Source organism: Prionailurus viverrinus, chromosome A3 (assembly GCF_022837055.1).
Source record: "Prionailurus viverrinus isolate Anna chromosome A3, UM_Priviv_1.0, whole genome shotgun sequence".
NCBI classification, from domain to species: domain Eukaryota; kingdom Metazoa; phylum Chordata; class Mammalia; order Carnivora; family Felidae; genus Prionailurus; species Prionailurus viverrinus.
This window is the reverse complement of record NC_062563.1, coordinates 127,540,919-127,560,420: the sequence shown is the minus strand read 5'-3', so window position 1 is coordinate 127,560,420 and position 19,502 is coordinate 127,540,919. Positions and strand designations below refer to the sequence as shown.

Sequence of the window (19,502 nt, the reverse complement as noted above, 5' to 3'; positions counted from 1 at the left end):
GTAGGCTCGCAGGGCTCGGCTGTGGCGAGACTTGGGGGGCCGGGTGATTTGCCTAAGTGAAAGGGAAGAGAACTCGGAGTACCCCGGCAACAGTTCCAAGCATGCGTAGAGCCGACCGGCTAAAAGCCAGAAAAGCCTAGAGAGAGACTGGTCGCGGAAAGGGGACGGTTACTTCCCGGAAGAGGCGGGGCCATTGAGAGAGGGCGCCGAATTAGAAGTGATTGTGGCGGCTTCCCGGGTTGGGGTGCTGAGTCCCAGACGTTAGTCTTTGCTTAGCGAAAAAGGTAGAGAACTTTTCCTTTTCTTTTTTTTTTCCATTTAAGTTTTTAAATTTTTTTATTTTAGAAGAGAAAGTTTGGAAACTTGGAGGCAGCAGTAGTTAGGATTGAGGCCAAACTAGTAAATGACGGAGGGGCGTCTTCCAAAACCAAGGAGAAAAGGTTGTCCGGGTAAGTCCCGCGGACCGTGGAGGGGCGGCCCCGCCCGCCTTCCTCTGGCTCCTTTGAAAAGCTGGGTTAGAGGCGCTCCTGCGAACCCTGGTCAGAGGCTCGGCTGGGAGTACGGTGGGAGAGTCGCCTGACCACGCTCTGGCCTTGCGTGCCTGGCCGCTGGCGGCTCCGCAGAGGCGGATGGCCCCTGGATGTCCTTCCTTCCCGCACACTGGAGCAAACGCCCACGCCCGGTTCTAGGCCGAAGCGGGCAAAGTCACACTGGAGTGTTCCTTTTTCCTTGTTAACGTTGTGCTCTGGAAATACATGATAGCAATTACCTGAAGGCATTGTGGTTGTTTACAGCCTTCCCCCCCCTCCCCGCCCCGCACTGGCCTATTATTGTAAACCCACCCAATAAATATCGGAACTAAATAAGTTTTAAGTTCCTTGACGTAACTTTCAGGGATGTTTTCAGCCCGTCATTAAACCTATCTCTTCTCTTCTGCCTTTACACAGCTCTTCAAGAGTTGGGTTGATCTAGTTAAATAATCTACTTTATTTACTCCACAGCCTCCCGTTGTAGATAGGAAAAAGTGGCATTTACCGCTACCCCACTTCACCCCCAAATAGATGATAAATTTCTCAGCCCCAGTAATGAAATTCCTTCCATCGAAGTCACCTTTTGCCTCTAAAGGTAATCAAATGTATATCATATTCCCAGTGTGGCCCTTGCATGAAAAGTAGGACCTGGTCAGACTACGCTAAAACCCTACAGTCTGGTCCAAGAGGTCCTTGTTGGTAAACAATAGGAAACAGTTGGGAGGGTTTTGCTCAGATGTCACTTGATGCCCAGTATTACGTAGGGTACTTTATATACTCCTATAGCTCACTCATAATACCTCTGCCTGTACTTGACACATTGTTGTAATTCTCTTTTCATCTCTACTCTCAGTTGCCCTCCTGGGGTCTTTAGATGCAGGGCTTTATCTTTCATTATTGTATCTCTAGCATCTAGAGTTCCTGGTACATAGTGGACATTTAATAAAGATTTATTGATAACTATAAGTTAAGCCGGGTATATTATCCTTCAAAGTTTAAGCTAAATTCATATGAAAATAAAACTGAAGAAAATTAAACTAGCATCAATTAGTGAAATTATGTAGTAAACCCATACAATTCAGTCTTGTACTTAAACTATTTGCCTATCTTTATATGAAAACAGTCTTGAAATGGGAATTGGGAAACTTAAAGTATTTTTTGCTTTATTGCTACAAAGTTTTTTCCCTAATGTTTTTGCTTAAAACTTAAAATAAAATTGGAAAACTGTTGGCCTAACAAAATGTGTATTTTTGCATAAATCTAACCACTGACCTCTGTTTATGTTCTTTAAAATTTGATTCATTAGTGAAATTAGCAAGGTTCTGTGCTTTTCTCACCTCATTCAGTTTTATAATTAACCAATAAAAGCTTATTAGCTCTTAAGGAAGTTTTAGGAGCATAAATTGATTTATGGGCACCATATGGTTACATCAAAGGATTTGTTTTGTTTTAACCTGAATTGGATTCTTGAGCCCTTTCTTTAAATTAGAAATTCATGTTCTTTCTGTCAAGCAATACTAACGAATATCAAGTGATTTTATTTTAGTACCAACTTACCCAAAATTGGTCATGAGATTCAAAGGATATTAGAGTTTTATAGTTCATCTGGTTTCCTACCTCTCATTTTGTAGATGGGTTGGTTAAATGTCTTCCAAGGTCATACAGCTTCAGTATCCAAGACCAAAATCCTAGGTTTCCAATCCCAAGTCTAAGGCTCTTTCAGTAAATTAAGTAAATTGAAGCCACTAATACATTATAAAGTTATTTGCTAGGGTTATTCTGATGTTTTTGATTCATGTAAGTATTCTTGTGTCACTTTAATTCTTAGCAATTGTTAATATGTTAAAGAGACTTTATATGTAATTTATATTGACTGCATGATCAGATTGATGTCAGTAAGATTATCACATTATAAAATATGGGAGTAGACACCAAATCCCACACCACAAATTTTTTTAATTGTACCCTATTAAAAAATAAAGGAAAATTATATGTAGTTTTGGGTGAGTTTGATATGTGTGGTATTTAAATTTTACTTAATGCTGAGCTATTTTAGAGTAACCTCATCAGGTTGATCATGACCTCATTCAAAAACCATCTGTTCTATCTTTGAGTGTAGTTGCACTTGAATATCTTAAAAACTGTTGCGTTCTGTCCCTTTTGAAACTTTACATACGTTTACAATCTTCCCATTGCAACTTAGTGTTCAGAGGAAGCATTGGTGCAAAGAAGTGGAAAATAATAGATGATTAGAGTAGACATTTTGTATTAACTACATTCTTAAAACATGTTGTGGTGTTGTTTTTCATAAAATACACATTTCACATAATTTTGCCCTTTCAGAACTATTGGGATATTCTTTTTATATATTCTGATTTTATGAGTGATTTTCAAAAAACATGCATTTTAAACTTAACCAATTTAGATCATAGGTCTAATGAAAATAATCCTAAAAATGGTATTTTAAAATAATGTACTGCATGTAGAACACTTAATGTAATTCTACATTAATATTTTTTGCATTGTGTAACTGGCTATAAGATAGCAACATAAGTAAATTAACATGTACAAACAGGAAGATGATTTTAAAGCATATGCTTTAGATTTTCAAACAGGATCACTCTGGCTTCTATGAAAACAATCGTTTTCATAGAAGTGGAGGGTTGTAAAAAGTAGAAGCAGGGAGGCCAGTTGGGTGACTGTTACAGTTGTATACAGGAAAATGCAGGGCAGGGAGGGGGACTATCATTAGAAATAGGGATTTAGGATATATTTTGGAGGTAGAGGACTTGCTGATGGAATGGGTGTTGGGGAACCAAGTAAAGAGGAGAATCAAAAAGGATGGCTAGGTTTTTGGCCTAAGCAACTGGATATTGTGGAGAGATAAGTAAAACAGTTCTGAGGAGAGATGAAATCAAGAGTTGGATGCATGTTATGCATCCATGTGAAGGTAAAGTAGGCAATTAGATGTTCTAGTTAAGAGCTCAGTGGAGATGTCCGATGAAGTGGGAAAAATATTATTAGGGAGAGTTCATTATATATTATTAGAAGAGTTCATTATAGACTCTTCAAAGGACACTCAGCAGTAATGTCCTTTCTGGTGTAGTCTGCCTCTAACTGATTCTAAAAATATTCTTCCTATAATTCCTTTTGCTCACTTTCCATATCCCATGCCCACTCCCAATCCTTTTAACATGTTGCTTGGCATAGTTCTAATTTATTATTATTATTATTATTATTATTATTATTATTATTTAAAAGTAGTCAAGGCTGTGTAGAGCCTTGCAGTAATTCAAGAAGGTCTAATAGAAGTTCATTAATGTAAAGTTACTCAGAGAAAAAAGATTTGTTGGGGCATGTCTAGCTCCTATAAAAATGTCCCCTTGATTCCTGTCATTCAGAGAAAATGGTCAAAAAGGCATATTTCACAATAGCAGCAATTCTTCCATGCTTATGAAAGAAACTGAGAGCATTACTACTTTATAGGAGTGTGCTTGGGGAGCACAAGAGAGATTCACCTTTTTCAAATCCATTTCAATAGATACATAGGGACTGTAGGTTAAGGGATCAAAGTGGTTTTAAAAGCTTTGAGATGGATTTTAAAATACGGTGACCAAAAAGATTGGCAACGAAAGAGACATTTTTCTGGAACATACCACATAACTCAGGAAAATTGGAGAAGAGAACACTTTAGCTCAGAGATAGTCAGATTTTGCTTTTCTGGAACCAACAGATAATTCTGCTACTCTTTTTCTTTTTGCCTACATTGTTCTTAACAGTTGTGTTTAAATAGCTGTAGTTATATTTTGTAGTCTTCACTCCCATTTTAATAAAGGAATAACTAAAACATGTTCTAGGTAGACATTACAGGTATCTGTTCAACTACCAGTGCTGGTTGTTTTATGACATAACTGTGATGGTCATCCTTTAAACCAGGTTTATTCTGACAAAAGAAAATAAAATAGCATGAAGAATTAAGTTTTAAGCATAATAATTATACTAAAAATACTATTTATGGGCTTAGTTAAAAGCCCTCTCTATGTTGCTTAAGGGATCCAATCTGTGGAATTTTAATGTTTTAGTAGAATTAATTCCAAGCTTACTTTTTTCTAGGCATGGCTGCCCTAGTGAATAATATTCCATTAAAGTCTTTGCAAAACGTTCCTAATGTGCTTGAAATATTTAGAGGACAACAGTGTGTAATCAAGAGGCTGCCTCATCAATGTCTCTTTTCTTTCTACAGCCTTCGGAAGGAATACAATATGCATGGCAGTCCTTTACATAAATGTATGCTTATGTGTGCCACCGTAAACAACACTGCACAAGATGGCAATCTTTGTTCATTACATATATACTAGTAATATTATGTAGTGAATAATATTATGTAATATTAGTAAAATCATGTAATGAAGCTTTAGAGGTAAGACAAAAAGGAAGGAACTTGCAAACTGGAAAGGCCAGAGGAAAGGATGCACCTTGCCTAAGTTTTCATGACTAGCTCCTAGATGGTATGACAGAAACCGGAAAATGTGAGTCTCTCATCCCTAAAAAAGCCATACTGAAGTCAGATTTGATATCAGGTATTATATATTTGCAGAACTTTGGTTTTTGACTTGACCCATGAACTCTAGCCATATTTGGTCTCGTAATTTTTAGGCAAGATGCAAACCATCTAAAGATTTCTTGTTTTATTTCCCCAACCTTTTACAGATAGGACCACATTAAAAAAAATATATATATGTTTATTTTTTGAGAGAGAGAGAGCAAGCTGGGGAGTGTCAGAGAGAGAGGGGGAGAAAACTCCCAAGCTGGCTGCACACTGTCAACACAGAGACTGACATGGAGCTCAAACTCACAAACTATGGGATCATGACCTGAGCCAAAACCAAGAGTCAGATGCTTAACTGACTGAGCCACCCAGGTGCTCCAGATAGGACTACATTTTTTAAAACTTTTTTTTAATTTGAGAAGTAATACATACATATGATTACTTAAAAAATTAACACAAAGGAGAGTATACTTTGAAGAGTAATTCTTGTCCCCATTCCTGAACTATAGTCATCCCTGAAATATAATCTGTGTTGTACCTGTTTTCACTTTAAAACTTGGAGATTGTACATGTAGATATATCCCATTTTTTTGCTGCATCATCTGTTCTATTTCAACCTACCATAATTTATTAAAGATACTCCTCTATTGATGGACATTTGGTTCTGCTCATTGTTTCACTGTTATAAACAGTGCTACGGTCGATATCTTTTTATATAAATCTGCGCACAGCTAAGAGATATCTTAAATTCCTGGGAGAGCTTTTGCTAATCAGAAGACCTGCATTTAAAATTTTGAAGGCTAGAACCAGGGGTACATTTAAATGAAATATGATCAGTTATAATGTTGCGCCCGAGAGAAAAATCTCATAATTTCCTTCAGTTAGCAATTCATTCCAGTGTACAACTTGAATCATGAAAGAAAAGCAACTGTCAAAAGAACTTCCCTCTCAAACTTGCTGCTTCTGAATTTTATGCATTCTGATGTTTAAGACTTAGAAGCCTTGTTTCCTTTCATAATAATGAATTAGAAAATATATATGTCCCCACTCTTTCCAGAATTAGCTACAACTTTTCACATTAACAAAGAGATAAAACTATCTCTGAATTGATGCCACAATGCCACATTCAACCAGTGAGACTTCTTACGTGAAGTAGACGATATTAACACTGAGGTACCATTCACTACCTAATGCTTTATCCTTTGCATTTAAATCTGTATATTCTTTGTAAGGTGACATATCAGCAAATATTGGTGCAGTTCTTCATAAAAAATAAATGCACAAAATAATACCTGTGGCACTGGCCACATTATAAAATTAAGATTCAGAGAAGTGCAGAGAAAGTAACAATACTTCCAGCCTTTATTTATTTATTTTTGCAGCCATGTACAATTTGAGAAAATTTGCTTTTTTTTTTTTAATTTAGAATGGCTTTGCATTGGTTTTGCATTTTGCATGGTGATAGCCTTTTGTAATATTTTTTATATCCTACTTTGTGTTTCTGGAATGAATTAAGGTCATTTTCAGAGGATGGTAATCTGGATTATGTTTGTAGAGTCAAACTGAATTTTCATTGCAAATACTACATAATACTCTTATCAAATAATAGCAAAGTAAGAGAAAAAGAGATACAGGTGTTTAGTAAAGAAAAACAACTGTAGAAAATACCAAAGCTAGAATACCAGAGTTCAAGCCACTTTTGTCTTTAAAATGTCTTGTACACAGAAGAGTTTAACATTAGTTTGCTTTGAATAGTGGCACTATAGGTGATTGAAAATTCTTTGTTCTTTTAGAAGACTTTATTTTATTTTTCTACAATGAGTATGTGTGGCATTGCAATTTGAAAAGCCAAAGCTCTTTTTAAAAAGATACCGCATATCCTTCCAACTCTCCATTTTCTGTCCACAGCCCCCCCCCCCCCAATCTTCCATTGACTTTTCCTGCAATGACCCCTTGGGATTTTTTTTTTTTCTTTAACATGCCTGCTTTCTTGCTTTTGTTTTCTTATTTTTCCTGATTATGGTAGGGGACTAGTCCTACTCTTGCTTTGGATATGTAAATCAAGGAGTAAATTCTCAAGTAGACAGATATGATTTACAGCATCCCCAGTGCCCATGGCTGCTTGTGTTATCCCTTGTTAACAGCTGGAACAAAGCCAATTTTACCATTTTGGGGTTTTTTCCTTTTATTTTCTAAGTTTCATTTAATATTAATGTAACCATGTGAAAAATATTCTCCACCACTGCTAAAGAGAACATAGAGAAGAAGAAAGAATGAGGAAGGACGAGACCATTTACATTTGGGTTACATTAAATTTTAAAATAACTTTATTTTTCAGTACTACAGAGAAACCCATATTTGTTAATGAGTGGATTTTTAAGGATAGATTTAGCATGGTACAATTTGCAAATAGCTTTTACTCCGTTAGTTACATCAGTATTTTTGTAGCTAGTAGGTCAGTTACCACCATTGTTAATGTTTCAGATGTTCTTGATTCATTTGGAAAAGCCGACTTGGGTTTGGGGTAGGGGGCAGTTAGAGAAGGAGGGAGCCAAACCATAAGAGACTCTTAAAAACTGAGAATAAACTGAGGGTTGATGCGGGGTGGGAAGGAGGTGAAGTAGGTGATGGGCATTGAGGAGGGCACCTGTTGGGATGAGCACTGGGTGTTGTATGGAAACCAATTTGACAATACATTTCATAATAAAAGAAAAAACAAAGGAAAGGCTGACGTCTGAAATAAATAAATAAATAAATAAATAAATAAATAAATAAATAAATAAAAGAATTCTTTATTTATGAATTATCCTAAACTAACATATATTATTTGAATTTCTATTCTGAGCTTCTGTGTCTTTTAACAGTCTTTTGAAGTGTGTTTCAAATAACAGCAGACAATCACCAGAATGGGAGTGAATGACTTGTGGCAAATTTTGGAGCCTGTTAAACAACACATCCACTTGCATAATCTTGGTGGGAAAACTATTGCAGTTGATCTGAGTCTCTGGGTATGTGAAGCACAGACAGTCAAAAAAATGATTGGAACAGTCCTGAAGCCTCACCTCAGGTAGAGTAAAAGTTCTTAGGATATAAATGTATGATTGTATCAGCAGATGACATCTTGGTTTGGTTTCCACTTTGTTTATTGTTGTTGCTTTACGTTTTGAGATTTTAAAATATATTAACATGACTGCCTCTGCCATCTCTAAATTGATGACTCACAAATTTGTACTTCTTACTCTTTGAGCTCCAGATTCAAAGATCTAGCTGCCTGCTTAACATAGCCACTAGGATGCTTTGGCGACTAGAAGCCAGAAAATTGGGAGCCATTCTCTCTGTTTGACCCCTCCTCACATCCAATCTATCAGAAAGTCTTGCCAGCTCTACTTCCAGAATATACCATGTGTTCATAAACTTTGGTCAATGTCCAGAGGCACCACCTCACTGCCACCACCCTCTCATCTGTTCTGAAATGACCTCCTTATGAGTTTTCCTCCCTCAGTTCCTGGCCTCCTCCTTCTCCAAACTGTTTTCCATGTAGCACTTAGAACAATCATAAATCTCTCTTGCTTAAAAACATTTAGTGTTTTCTCAGTTCACTTAAAGCAAAATGTTAATAAATAAAATGTTATTGCATGTATGTAACCTTTTTGATACTAGTCTGATGTTCTTGCCATTATGTCATTACTGCTGTGTAGACTTTCACTATCAATGTATGAAGATTAATATATTATTAATTTTTATATTTAAGGAACTTATTTTTTCGTATCTCATATTTAACGCTAATGGATGTAAAACTGGTGTTCGTTATGGAAGGGGAACCCCCAAAGCTGAAAGCTGATGTCATAAGCAGGAGGAATCAGACTCGGTATGGGCCTTCTGGAAAAACATGGTCTCAGAAAACAGGGAGATCACATTTTAAATCAGTCTTAAAAGAGGTGAGCATTTAGATATGATTCAATAATTGTGATATGAAGTGGTGAGTACATTTTACTCTGATAAAGGTTGTTATATAATTATCTTTAATACTCACTAAACTTACTGTAAATAGAAGGCCAGTGTGTATAGAGACAAGTTGATATTCTGTAGTGAAACTGACCAAGTTCAAGCCCTGGCTCTGGCATATAGAAATTCTGAGATGTTGAGCAAGATTTTTAAATTATATCTGCCTCATTGCCTATCCTGCACAATGAGGAAAGTAGCACTTTGCAGGGATAGGGTGAAAATTAGAAAAATTAAAAATATCTGATATTTAAAGCAACCACTGCATAGTAGGGAGTTAATACATGTTACCTGTTGTGACATCTTCAGCACTTAAAGAATTCCCAGAATAGAGATCTAATTAATTCATACTTCACTCATTCAGAATTAATGATAGTTCATATATAGAATATATATTTAGGACTTTCTAATTTTTAAAAGTACTTATTGTTATATTTTAATACACTTATATATTACAAAATATGTATTTTTATAGAAGTTAAGAAATGGAGAGATCATCTATAATGAAATATATAATGAAAAAAATAAAAAGCAACTATTATTTTGCCTCTCTTCAAATGTATATATTTTTTTAAACTTGCCTTTAATAGTGCACAAGTGATTTTTATCTTAGACTTTTTTTTTTTATGTTTATTTTTGAGAGAGACAGAGCATTAGCGGGGAAGGGGCAGAGAGAGAGAGAGAGAGAGGGAGACACAGAATCCGAAGCAGGCTCCAGGCTCTGAGCCATCAGCACAGAGCCCGACACAGGGCTCAATCCCACCAACTATGAGGTCATGACCTGAGCCAAAGTCGGCTGCTTAACCGACTGAGCCACCCAGGTGCCTCTATCTTGGACTTTTAACTTATCATACCCTTATATGCCTGTTGCCACATTCTTTCCAAATCCATCACTTGTAATAGTTGTGCAACATGTATGAAATACTATAAAAAGCTCTGAAATCATCCCTCATCATTTCATATATGGTTTGCTTTTCGGTTCTCTATTACATGTGAACTTATGAAGATTTTTTTGTGTACATAGCTTTTATTTGTGATTTGGGATTTTAACATAATTACCCAAAGTGGGATGGATAGATAGATAGATAGATAGATAGATAGACAGACCAAAGTTTATGAGTGATTTTATAGCTCTCGCCAGTCACTTTCCATCAGCACAGATATGAGATAAGCAGTTTCAGTACACCCAAAGAACATCAGGTGGTAGGAGGTTTATCTTTGTATTATTTAGTATATAAAAACAAAAGATATTTCTTTGTTTATGTAATATGTAGGAGTACATATAATATATATTTAATATATATTGGTCTTTTTTTTTAAGATTTTTTTTTTTATTTTAAATGTTCATTTATTTTTGAGAGAGTGCAAGATGGGGAGGGGCAGAGAGAGGGAGACAGAGAATCCCAAGTGGGATTGGGACAGCAGTGAGCTGTGACCCCGAGCCCAAGCCCAAGCCCAACATAGGGCTCAAAATCGTGAACCATGAGATCATGACCTGAGCCAAAGTTGGTTGCTCAACCGACTGAGCCATCTAGGTCCCCCAGATTTTATTTTTAAGTAATCTATATACCCAATGCAGGGCTCAAACTCACAACCCCAAGATCAAGAAATTTTTCTCTTTTGTTTTCTTTATGTTAAGGATATAAACTTTTTATTATATTTGCTTTTAATTCATATCCCTGTTTTCTTTTTAATTATGGGTAAAAAGTTCATTTCTTTTAAACAATATTGTATAAATTAATCATTTTTTCTTGAAATTTTATTTTCTATTCACATAAGATTTTAAAAAATAGTTTTCAGTTGGTGACTTTTTCCACCTTAATGACTATCAGTAGTTGAAGAAAATATCTGTACTGGATTCTAATTATTTCTTGTATAGTCTGTTCCTAGAAATATCCATGGTCTGTATACTCAGGGCATTAATACCCAGTATAAAACAAAAAGATGTCCATCTCTTCTTGAGAAAATTGTTCCATTTCTGTTTCTTTATTGCAGTAATTGTGATGTCCTTAAGCATTTTGTGTGAGTGTTCAGTATTGCCTGAATGAATAAAACTTTCATTTTTATATTTCTGTACCCTGTTTCTAGGCCCTACTTCCTGCTAACCCACTGCAGTCTTTTAGGTGTAAGCATGAAAACACAAATTAGTCTTCCTCCAATACCACCCCACGTGACAGACACTTAGGGTAGCAAAATTTACAACCAGCCTTCCAAATTCTGTGCTGGTTTTTGAAGAATTGGAATGACAATGCAGGAATCGAAAATAACTTCCAAATTCTTTTGTTTATTATGAAAAGGTAATTCTTATTTAAAGGAAGGCAGAAGCAACCCCTGTAATAAAACTATCTCCCTAAAGTCACCCAGCCAGAGTCCTGGAAAGTACTCGTTTTTTCTAACACAGTACTTTGTCTTTTTGAACCTTGTCCACCTTGGGCAACATCTAGCAGAGGTTTGCATTGTGTAATGTAGCATGCAAGCAATCAGTTAAAGCAATAGATGATATTTACTTTATCAGTCTCTAAAACTACCGGTAAAAAGGCATTTTTCCTCACCATACCCAGTATTTCTCAATGTGGAATGTGAAAATGACAAGAAACAGTGCAGTAGGCTATAAGGCTAAATTACAAGCTGTTCATCCAGATTCAACTCATAATGCAAGGAAAACTCACAGAGGATTGTTCATGAGTCAGCAAATTGATAGAAAGAAATCGCTTGCACAGACAATTGACTTCTAGGAGCAAATCAACAACTGGCTCCTACTTGGTTTCCCACAACATGAGAGTTTCATTGTACAGACATGATAGAGGAAGAAAAAAGAACCTTAAGGTCTCAAGTAAAATTGGATAATAGTATCTTCTTTGGAAGAGCTCATGTGAAGAGCTCCCATCATGGGAGAAGAATTTTTGTTATTTTGCAGATATTAAATCTTACTGTGATTAACTATTAATCATTTAGAAGATATTTCTCTTTAATCTTGAGATAACATTGACCAAAATGCAAATTGAATATTTTTAAATTAGTTTTTAATTGAATGTGGAGTGCTTTTTTAAAGTTTATTTATTTCAAGAGAGAGAGACAGCACAAATGGGGGAGAGGCAGGGAGAGAGGGAAAGAGAAAATCCCAAGCAGACTCTGCACTGTCAGCACAGAGCCCAATGTGGGGCTCGAACTCACGAACTGTGAGTACCATGAGATCAAGACCTGAGCCAAAATCAGGAGTCAGACACTTAACTGACTGAGCCACCCAGGCATCCTGAATATGGATTACTTTTTAATGGATGTTAAAATTTTTTAAGTTTTCATTATAGAAAATTTTAAATCAACACAAAAGTAATTAAACAATTATCATCAATCTTAAACAATTATCAACTCTTGTTTCACCTATGTCCCCACTCAGTCCCTTCTCCCATGTCGTTCTGGAGGAAATCCCAGACACAATATTGCTTCAGTCTCAATATTTCATTATCTTTGTCTAAAAGATAAGGGCTCTTAAAAATAAACAAAAACATAACCACAGTACATTTCTTATCGTCACACCTAAAGTTAAGCAATCATTCTGTAATGCCATAAAGTATTCAGTATTCAAATTTCCAGTTATTTCTTAAATATCAGAATTTGTAAAATACAAAATAGTTAATATTTGTCATATAGAAATCAGTTAAACACTGAAAGAAAGAACAATAAAAATGGTCTTAGATATCTTCCTCCTACGTTTTCTTTCCAGTGCCTTGATATGCTGGAATGCTTAGGAATTCCCTGGGTCCAAGCTGCTGGGGAAGCTGAAGCCATGTGTGCTTATCTTAATGCCAGTGGTTATGTGGACGGCTGCCTCACCAATGATGGGGATGCTTTCCTATATGGAGCCCAGACTGTTTATAGGAATTTCTCTATGAATACCAAGGTACCTTTGTTTCTTTCTCTCTGCCAGCATTTGTTTCACAAAGTACCTTTTTAAAAGGGATTATTAAATGATGAAATGAAACAATATGTGTAAAATGATTACCACAATACCTGGCACACAGCAATTGCTAAATGAAATAAATGTTTACTGTTGTTACAAATATCATTGACGCATAATTCATTTTCTTTGAAATGTGCATTTCTCTCTTAAGGGCTTGATTTGTTTCACATGGTTTGATTCTAAATGTTTTGATAATATATTATAAAAATGCATATGAAATGTTTTGCTTTGACCCCAGATTTCTATTTTTAGTAATTTGTCTTCAACAACACCTCCAAATATGCAAGAAGAGATGTATGAGGATGTTAATTGCAACATTATTAGTAATTACAAAAATGTGGCAGACAACCCAAATGCCCATTTCTAGGGAATGGTTGAATGCCATGGTTCTCAGAGAGGTCAGGGGAAATTTTGGTTGTAACTTTTCAAAGTTGGCCAAGACAACAGACATTTGGTAGATTGGAGCCCGGAAAGCTAAAAACCTCTTGCCAGACAATTCTGTTACCTCTCTGAAAATGTTCATTGTGTGCTCACTGAGAAACATTGCCTCAGAGTCCATTATAATGTAATAACAAGCAGTCATTAAAAAGATACGTATTACTGATATTAAAGATATATTAGCAAGCAAAAACATGTTACAGAGTAGCACTTCCATATAATTCTATTTTTGCTTAAAAATATAGTTAATAATAAATATTTGTATTTATGCGTCAAAGTGTTTTTTGAAAGAACATGCGCTACACTATTAATAATAGTTAATTTTTTAAGTGTTTGTTTATTTTTGAGACAGAGAGAGACAAAGTGTGAGCAGGGAAGGGCAGAGAGAGAGGGAGACACAGAATTTGAAGTGGGCTCCGTGCTCCAGGTTCCTCACTGTCAGCACAGAGCCAGACACGGGGCTTGAACTCACGAACTGTGAGATCATGCCCTGAGCCAAAGTCAGATGCTTAACTGACTGAACCCAGGGGCCCCAATAATAGTTAATTTTAGATGATGCACTTACTGAGAATGTTTAGTTTTTATAATATACACTTTACAGTGTGTAATTTTGTAAATTGAAAATATTTTGTAAAACATCAAAAATAATAAAGAGGAACATTTTGACTATAATAGTTTATTTTTTAAGCCATTTTTGAAACTATGACTTTATTTCCAGATATTGAAGTGTTGGAGTCTGAAGATCCTGGTGATCAGCACAATTTTTCCCACTTAACTTTAAGGAATAATTAAGCATTTAGAGACAACTCTGACCAATTAGTTTTTGTAATGCTTAATGTATAAATGTTTACTTTTTGAAGATGAAACTAAATCCATACGTTCTTCCAGGATCCACATGTTGATTGTTACACAATGCCATCTATCAAGAGTAAACTAGGTTTGGATAGAGAGACTCTGGTCGGACTGGCAATACTACTTGGCTGTGATTATCTCCCAAAGGTACACTTAGATTGTCGTATTTACTTACTGGTCACAGTGTATCTTTTTTGATGTCTTACATGCTGCATAAATATGAAAATAATATGGCTATATGATTAATAACCTAACTTAGAGTATAATTTTAGGCATAATAAACAACTCAGTAACTAAAAGAACCAGCATTTCAAGTGGCATTAAAAAGCTGGTTCCTTGTGACACTGAATGTTACAAATGAGAATGGAATAGTAACTAGTCCCACAGCTTGAAGATCAAGACTTTAAGACTTACTCTAGACTAAGAGATTCACATTCAAGTTTTACCACCATTTGAAAAATGTATAGGAATCACTCTTTCCTCATATCATACCAATATTAGTTTCTATCACTGTTTTGTCTATTTTGTGGTTTTCAGTCTTCCTTCCAGCTTTCCAACTGCACATGCTCAATGTTATTACTGTTGCTAGGCAATATAATTATTGGGGTAAGCCATTCATCCCTCCTTGCTTCTTAGCATTGCACTGAGTTTTATTCATGAAAACATTTTATTTAAGATGCACAATAAACAAATAGGTATACTAATAGGTGAGTGATAAATTAAGCATTACAAGGATAACCCCATTCTTAAGTATATTTAAAAATATTGAATGATTTGTCTTGTAGTTCTTTGTATGTAGTCCTGTCATCATGTCCTTACTGATCATTTCTGTATTCTTACTGAATCCCTTGTTAGACTACATATTCCATCCCCAAGAGAAGTCTATAATTTTATTTATTTTTTAATGTTTGTTTATTTTTGAGAGAGAGGAAGAGTGCAAGCAGGGGAGGGGCAGAGAAAGAGAGGGAGACACAGAATCCAAAGCAGGCTCCAAGCTCTGAGCTGTCAGCACAGAGCCCGATGCAGGGCACGAACTCACGAGCCACGAGGTCGTGACCTGAGCTGAAGTCAGATGCTTAACCAGCTGAGCCACCCAGGCACCCCAATCCCCAAGAGAAGTCTAAAGAAGAACGACATATATATTCTATATATGTATTATATATATATTCTATATATATATATATAGAATATATATATAGAATATATATATATTCTATATATATGTATATATAGAATATATATTCTATATACTATATATATTCTATATATATGTATATATAGAATATATATTCTATATACTATATATATTCTATATATATTATATAAATATTCTATATATATATTATATGTATATAGAATATATATATTATATAAATATTCTATATATATATTATATGCATATAGAATATATATATATTTTTATCAGAGCTTAGGGGAGAGGGAAAAAATAGGATACTAAAATTATTAACCCTCATTTCTAACTTATGTCCTCAGTGATCAGAGAAATCACTATTTTTAAATTTATTTTTAATATAATGTATTGTCAAATTGGCTTACATACAACACACGGTGCTCATCCCAACAAGTGCCCTCCTCAGTGCCCATCACCCACTTTCCCCTCTCCCCCACCCCCCATCAACCCTCAGTTTGTTCTGTATTTAAGAGTCTCTTATGGTTTGCCCCCCTCCCTCTGTGTTTGTAAGTATTTTTTGCCCCTTCCCTTCCCCGATGGTCTTCTGTTAAGTTTCTCAAGATCCGCATATGAGTGAAAACATATCATATCTGTCTCTGACTGACTTAGAGAAATCACTCTTTTAAGTAGTAACTAAAGGAAGGAGGAGGAGGGAAACTTTTAAATAACACAAAAATAATTATTTCATTATAGTTCTCATTCTGAAATAGAAGATTTTTATTTCCCGTATGTCATTATATAATAAAGTCTAGAAACAGCTGAATGTTGAAAGTAAGAAAAAATTCGCAAAATTAAACTCACAGAAACCAATTTTAGCTATAGTGGTGTTACATTATGCATTAACCTTAGCTATTTTGACATTTTCTATCCTTTGTAACGAAACCACTATCCATTTATATTGTTCTACTTAAAGATTTGTAAGACTTATGGACTAACATGATTTACCTTCAAAAAGCTTAAGATGTAGCTAAATGCTAATATAAGAAGGGTGGTATACAAAATCTGTAGCAACCTGTATGCAAAGATATAGGCTGTAGCCATGAAACAGACTTCTGGGAACCACTCTTATGCCAGGTGTGACCCTTTTAGTAGCTGATCCTGACTGTAAGTGGGTTGGGAAGGAGATTCAGACTGGAGGGGAGACCCCTTTGCCAGCAGGCACTTAGGACGCTTGTGCAATGAATATTTATTAACTAATTAGGAAGTATTCTTAACACTGGTATGTCTGTCCCAGTGCACATTGCTAAATGGCAGCCCTGCTTATGAGGATACATGCATAAACTTCTCTAGGAACTGGACGACTCAAACAAATTGTCCTGCAGATGTACATTTATTGACATTTTATTGTGTGTCAGACAGTTAACACTTGTTTTCATTTTTCTTAAGTTTTCATTTCAAGAGTTAACTTGGAAGAACATTGTTCTCTTTTGATATCCGAGTTTTTAAATATTAAATGTTCATCAGAGTAAATGAACATGCTTTTTCTGATTACAAATATAACTTGAAGTAGATCAAATTAAAAGATTATCAAAGTAAAGTAATTAACATAAAAAGTAAAAGCCTTCTAAAATTCTTTTCCTCCCTCCCTTAAAATAAGTGCTGTCAGCAGTTAAGTATATAACCCTGTGACTTTGTTGTTTGCATAGATTAATGGATGATGTAGTAGTTATTTTACTTACAAATTTAGATCACAGGGTGAGCTATTCTGCAATCTTTGTTTTACACATGGCAGTGTACCTTGCACATCTTTTCCTATCGTGACCTAGTTACCTTATTCTGTCAGCTGCACTATCTCAGACTGCAGGATATGCCATACTTTATCTCTCCATTCCCCTGTGATTAACATTGGCATTTCTTTTCCACTTTCTGAAAGGGAGTCCCTGGAGTTGGAAAAGAGCAAGCATTAAAACTTATACAGATTTTGAAAGGGCAAAGTTTACTTCAAAGGTAACTAAAACTTTCTTGTGACATTAGACATTTATTCTTTTTGAACTGAATAGTAAATATTTCAAAAAGTATTATGCTTTCTGAGACAGAGTTTTGTATTTTTAAGCTCCTCTATATTTTCATTTAAAATCACAGATTTAAAAAATAATAATAATAAATAAACAAAATCACTGATTTTTATTTATTGTGAGGTTTTTTTAAAGAAAGGATGAAAGTATGTGTCCTAAGCCATATTGTATTTTTTTCATTATTAGGTCACTACAAACACAAGTAGTAAGATGCCAAATGTGTTTATTTATAACCTCGGGCTTTTACCACAGGCTATTTTAGACTATTTTGCCACCAAGTAAAGGTAAACATAACTGTAAAATAATTTTTATTTAAAATTATTTTCTATATAAAATATTTTGATATCATATACTCTATAAGTGAAATGCCTGACATATTGCAAATATTTAATAAGTAACACTTGGTCAAAATTTTTCCTTGAGTGCCCTTTCTTCTATAGCCACATATTTAGTAATATATAAATTCTAATTGATTTAGTCTATACAATTTGAGGATTCAAGACAATTAAGGTACAGAATATATGGAAGTTTACCAACTGTGCTATTTAGTTTTGAAACCATGTGAATTATGTTTACTTAATGAAAGCAACAGTCTATGTTAATATTAATTATTTACTATTTATTTTTAAATTAATATTAATGATAAAGTGTCAAATGAATAAGAAGGAACTGGGATACTAGGAGACTTAAAGCAGTCTTGGCCTCCAATAGGTTTGAGATGGTGAGTGCATGAAAGGAAACATTAAGTTGTAGAAATCAAGAAGGAATGGCCATGAAAAAAACTTGAAATTGTTGTGCTCCTTCGAAAGCTATAAAGCTACTGATAGATCTAAGACTTCAATATATCCATTACTGGTATCAGTGAATACGATGCCAAAGCAGGAAAAAAAAGATATACTTTGGCCTGGAATCATTTGGGAATGTGAAGAATAATATAAAGAATAAAAAGCAAGAAGGTATGGCACTTGACTAACTACAGATCATTCTTATTGTAATAGTTTCAGCAAGTATGTATTTTTGGCAACATTTTATGAAATGTTTGAACACTTGAAGAGAATAAAATTATATTTTATTACATTACATAAAATTACATTATCATTGTGTGCCATTCTAACTGATTAGTTTAGACTGACTTTCCCCCTAGGTTTTTTTTTTCTTCCACATTTGAAGTTTCTGTGTATTTAACCAGCATCTATTAATGCTAATTTTTAGCAAGCTTATACTTGGTCTTTGTAATAAATGAATCAGAAATTCCAAAAGCCAAATAATAACTCCTAGTGTCAGATCCTGCACAAAGTACTAAAGAGATAATTCAGCTTTTTATTCGAACTTTAACTTCTATAAGCAGAGGAATATAATTCAGAGCACTTATGTTTTATGATGAATACTTAACTATCCCCTTGGTGGTTTTATGTTACCTAGAATTTTGGCCAAAAATAAAATTAACTTTTTATTCAGTGGACATTTTAGTTGAAAGCATTTTCTTTAAAATCACTCATTTAACAGGTAATGTTTTTGCTGCTTGCATAAGAGATTAAGAAAATGATAATTTCTTTTTTTTTTTTTTAATTTTTTTGTTTTTCAACGTTTATTTATTTTTGGGACAGAGAGAGACAGAGCATGAACGGGGGAGGGACAGAGAGAGAGGGAGACACAAAATCGGAAACAAGCTCCAGGCTCTGAGCCATCAGCCCAGAGCCTGACGCGGGGCTCGAACTCCGGGACCGCGAGATCGTGACCTGGCTGAAGTCGACGCTTAACCGACTGCGCCACCCAGGCGCCCCAAGAAAATGATAATTTCAAATGGTCTAGATTTTTTAAACAACTTTTACCCAGAAGTTTGATGTTCTATTTAGTTTTATCCTTTACCCTGCTCCCAATTCCTGATACAGGGTAATGTTCATGTACATGATTCTATTTATTTTATACTCTGGCACACAGAAGAGAGATCAAACAGGTATAT

General features: G+C 34.9%; 1 protein-coding gene across 4 annotated transcripts in view; it reads left to right on the top strand.

The window, feature by feature from the left end:
• Nucleotides 1-4: 4 nt before the first annotated feature.
• Nucleotides 5-19,502, top strand: part of GEN1 (GEN1 Holliday junction 5' flap endonuclease) — a 29,950-nt gene continuing 10,452 nt past the window's right edge. The window contains exons 1-6 of one of the 4 annotated variants that reach the window (XM_047851357.1): nt 5-284; nt 7,944-8,146; nt 8,831-9,017; nt 12,806-12,982; nt 14,369-14,479; nt 17,398-17,471. In XM_047851357.1, the coding sequence (XP_047707313.1) occupies nt 7,986-8,146; nt 8,831-9,017; nt 12,806-12,982; nt 14,369-14,479; nt 17,398-17,471 (710 nt within the window). In that variant the 5' untranslated portion in view covers nt 5-284; nt 7,944-7,985. Of the gene's footprint in view, nt 450-5,440; nt 6,253-7,924; nt 8,147-8,830; nt 9,018-12,805; nt 12,983-14,368; nt 14,480-17,397; nt 17,472-19,502 lie in introns of those variants that run through there. The other 3 variants (XM_047851354.1, XM_047851355.1, XM_047851356.1) reach the window with 3 other exon arrangements.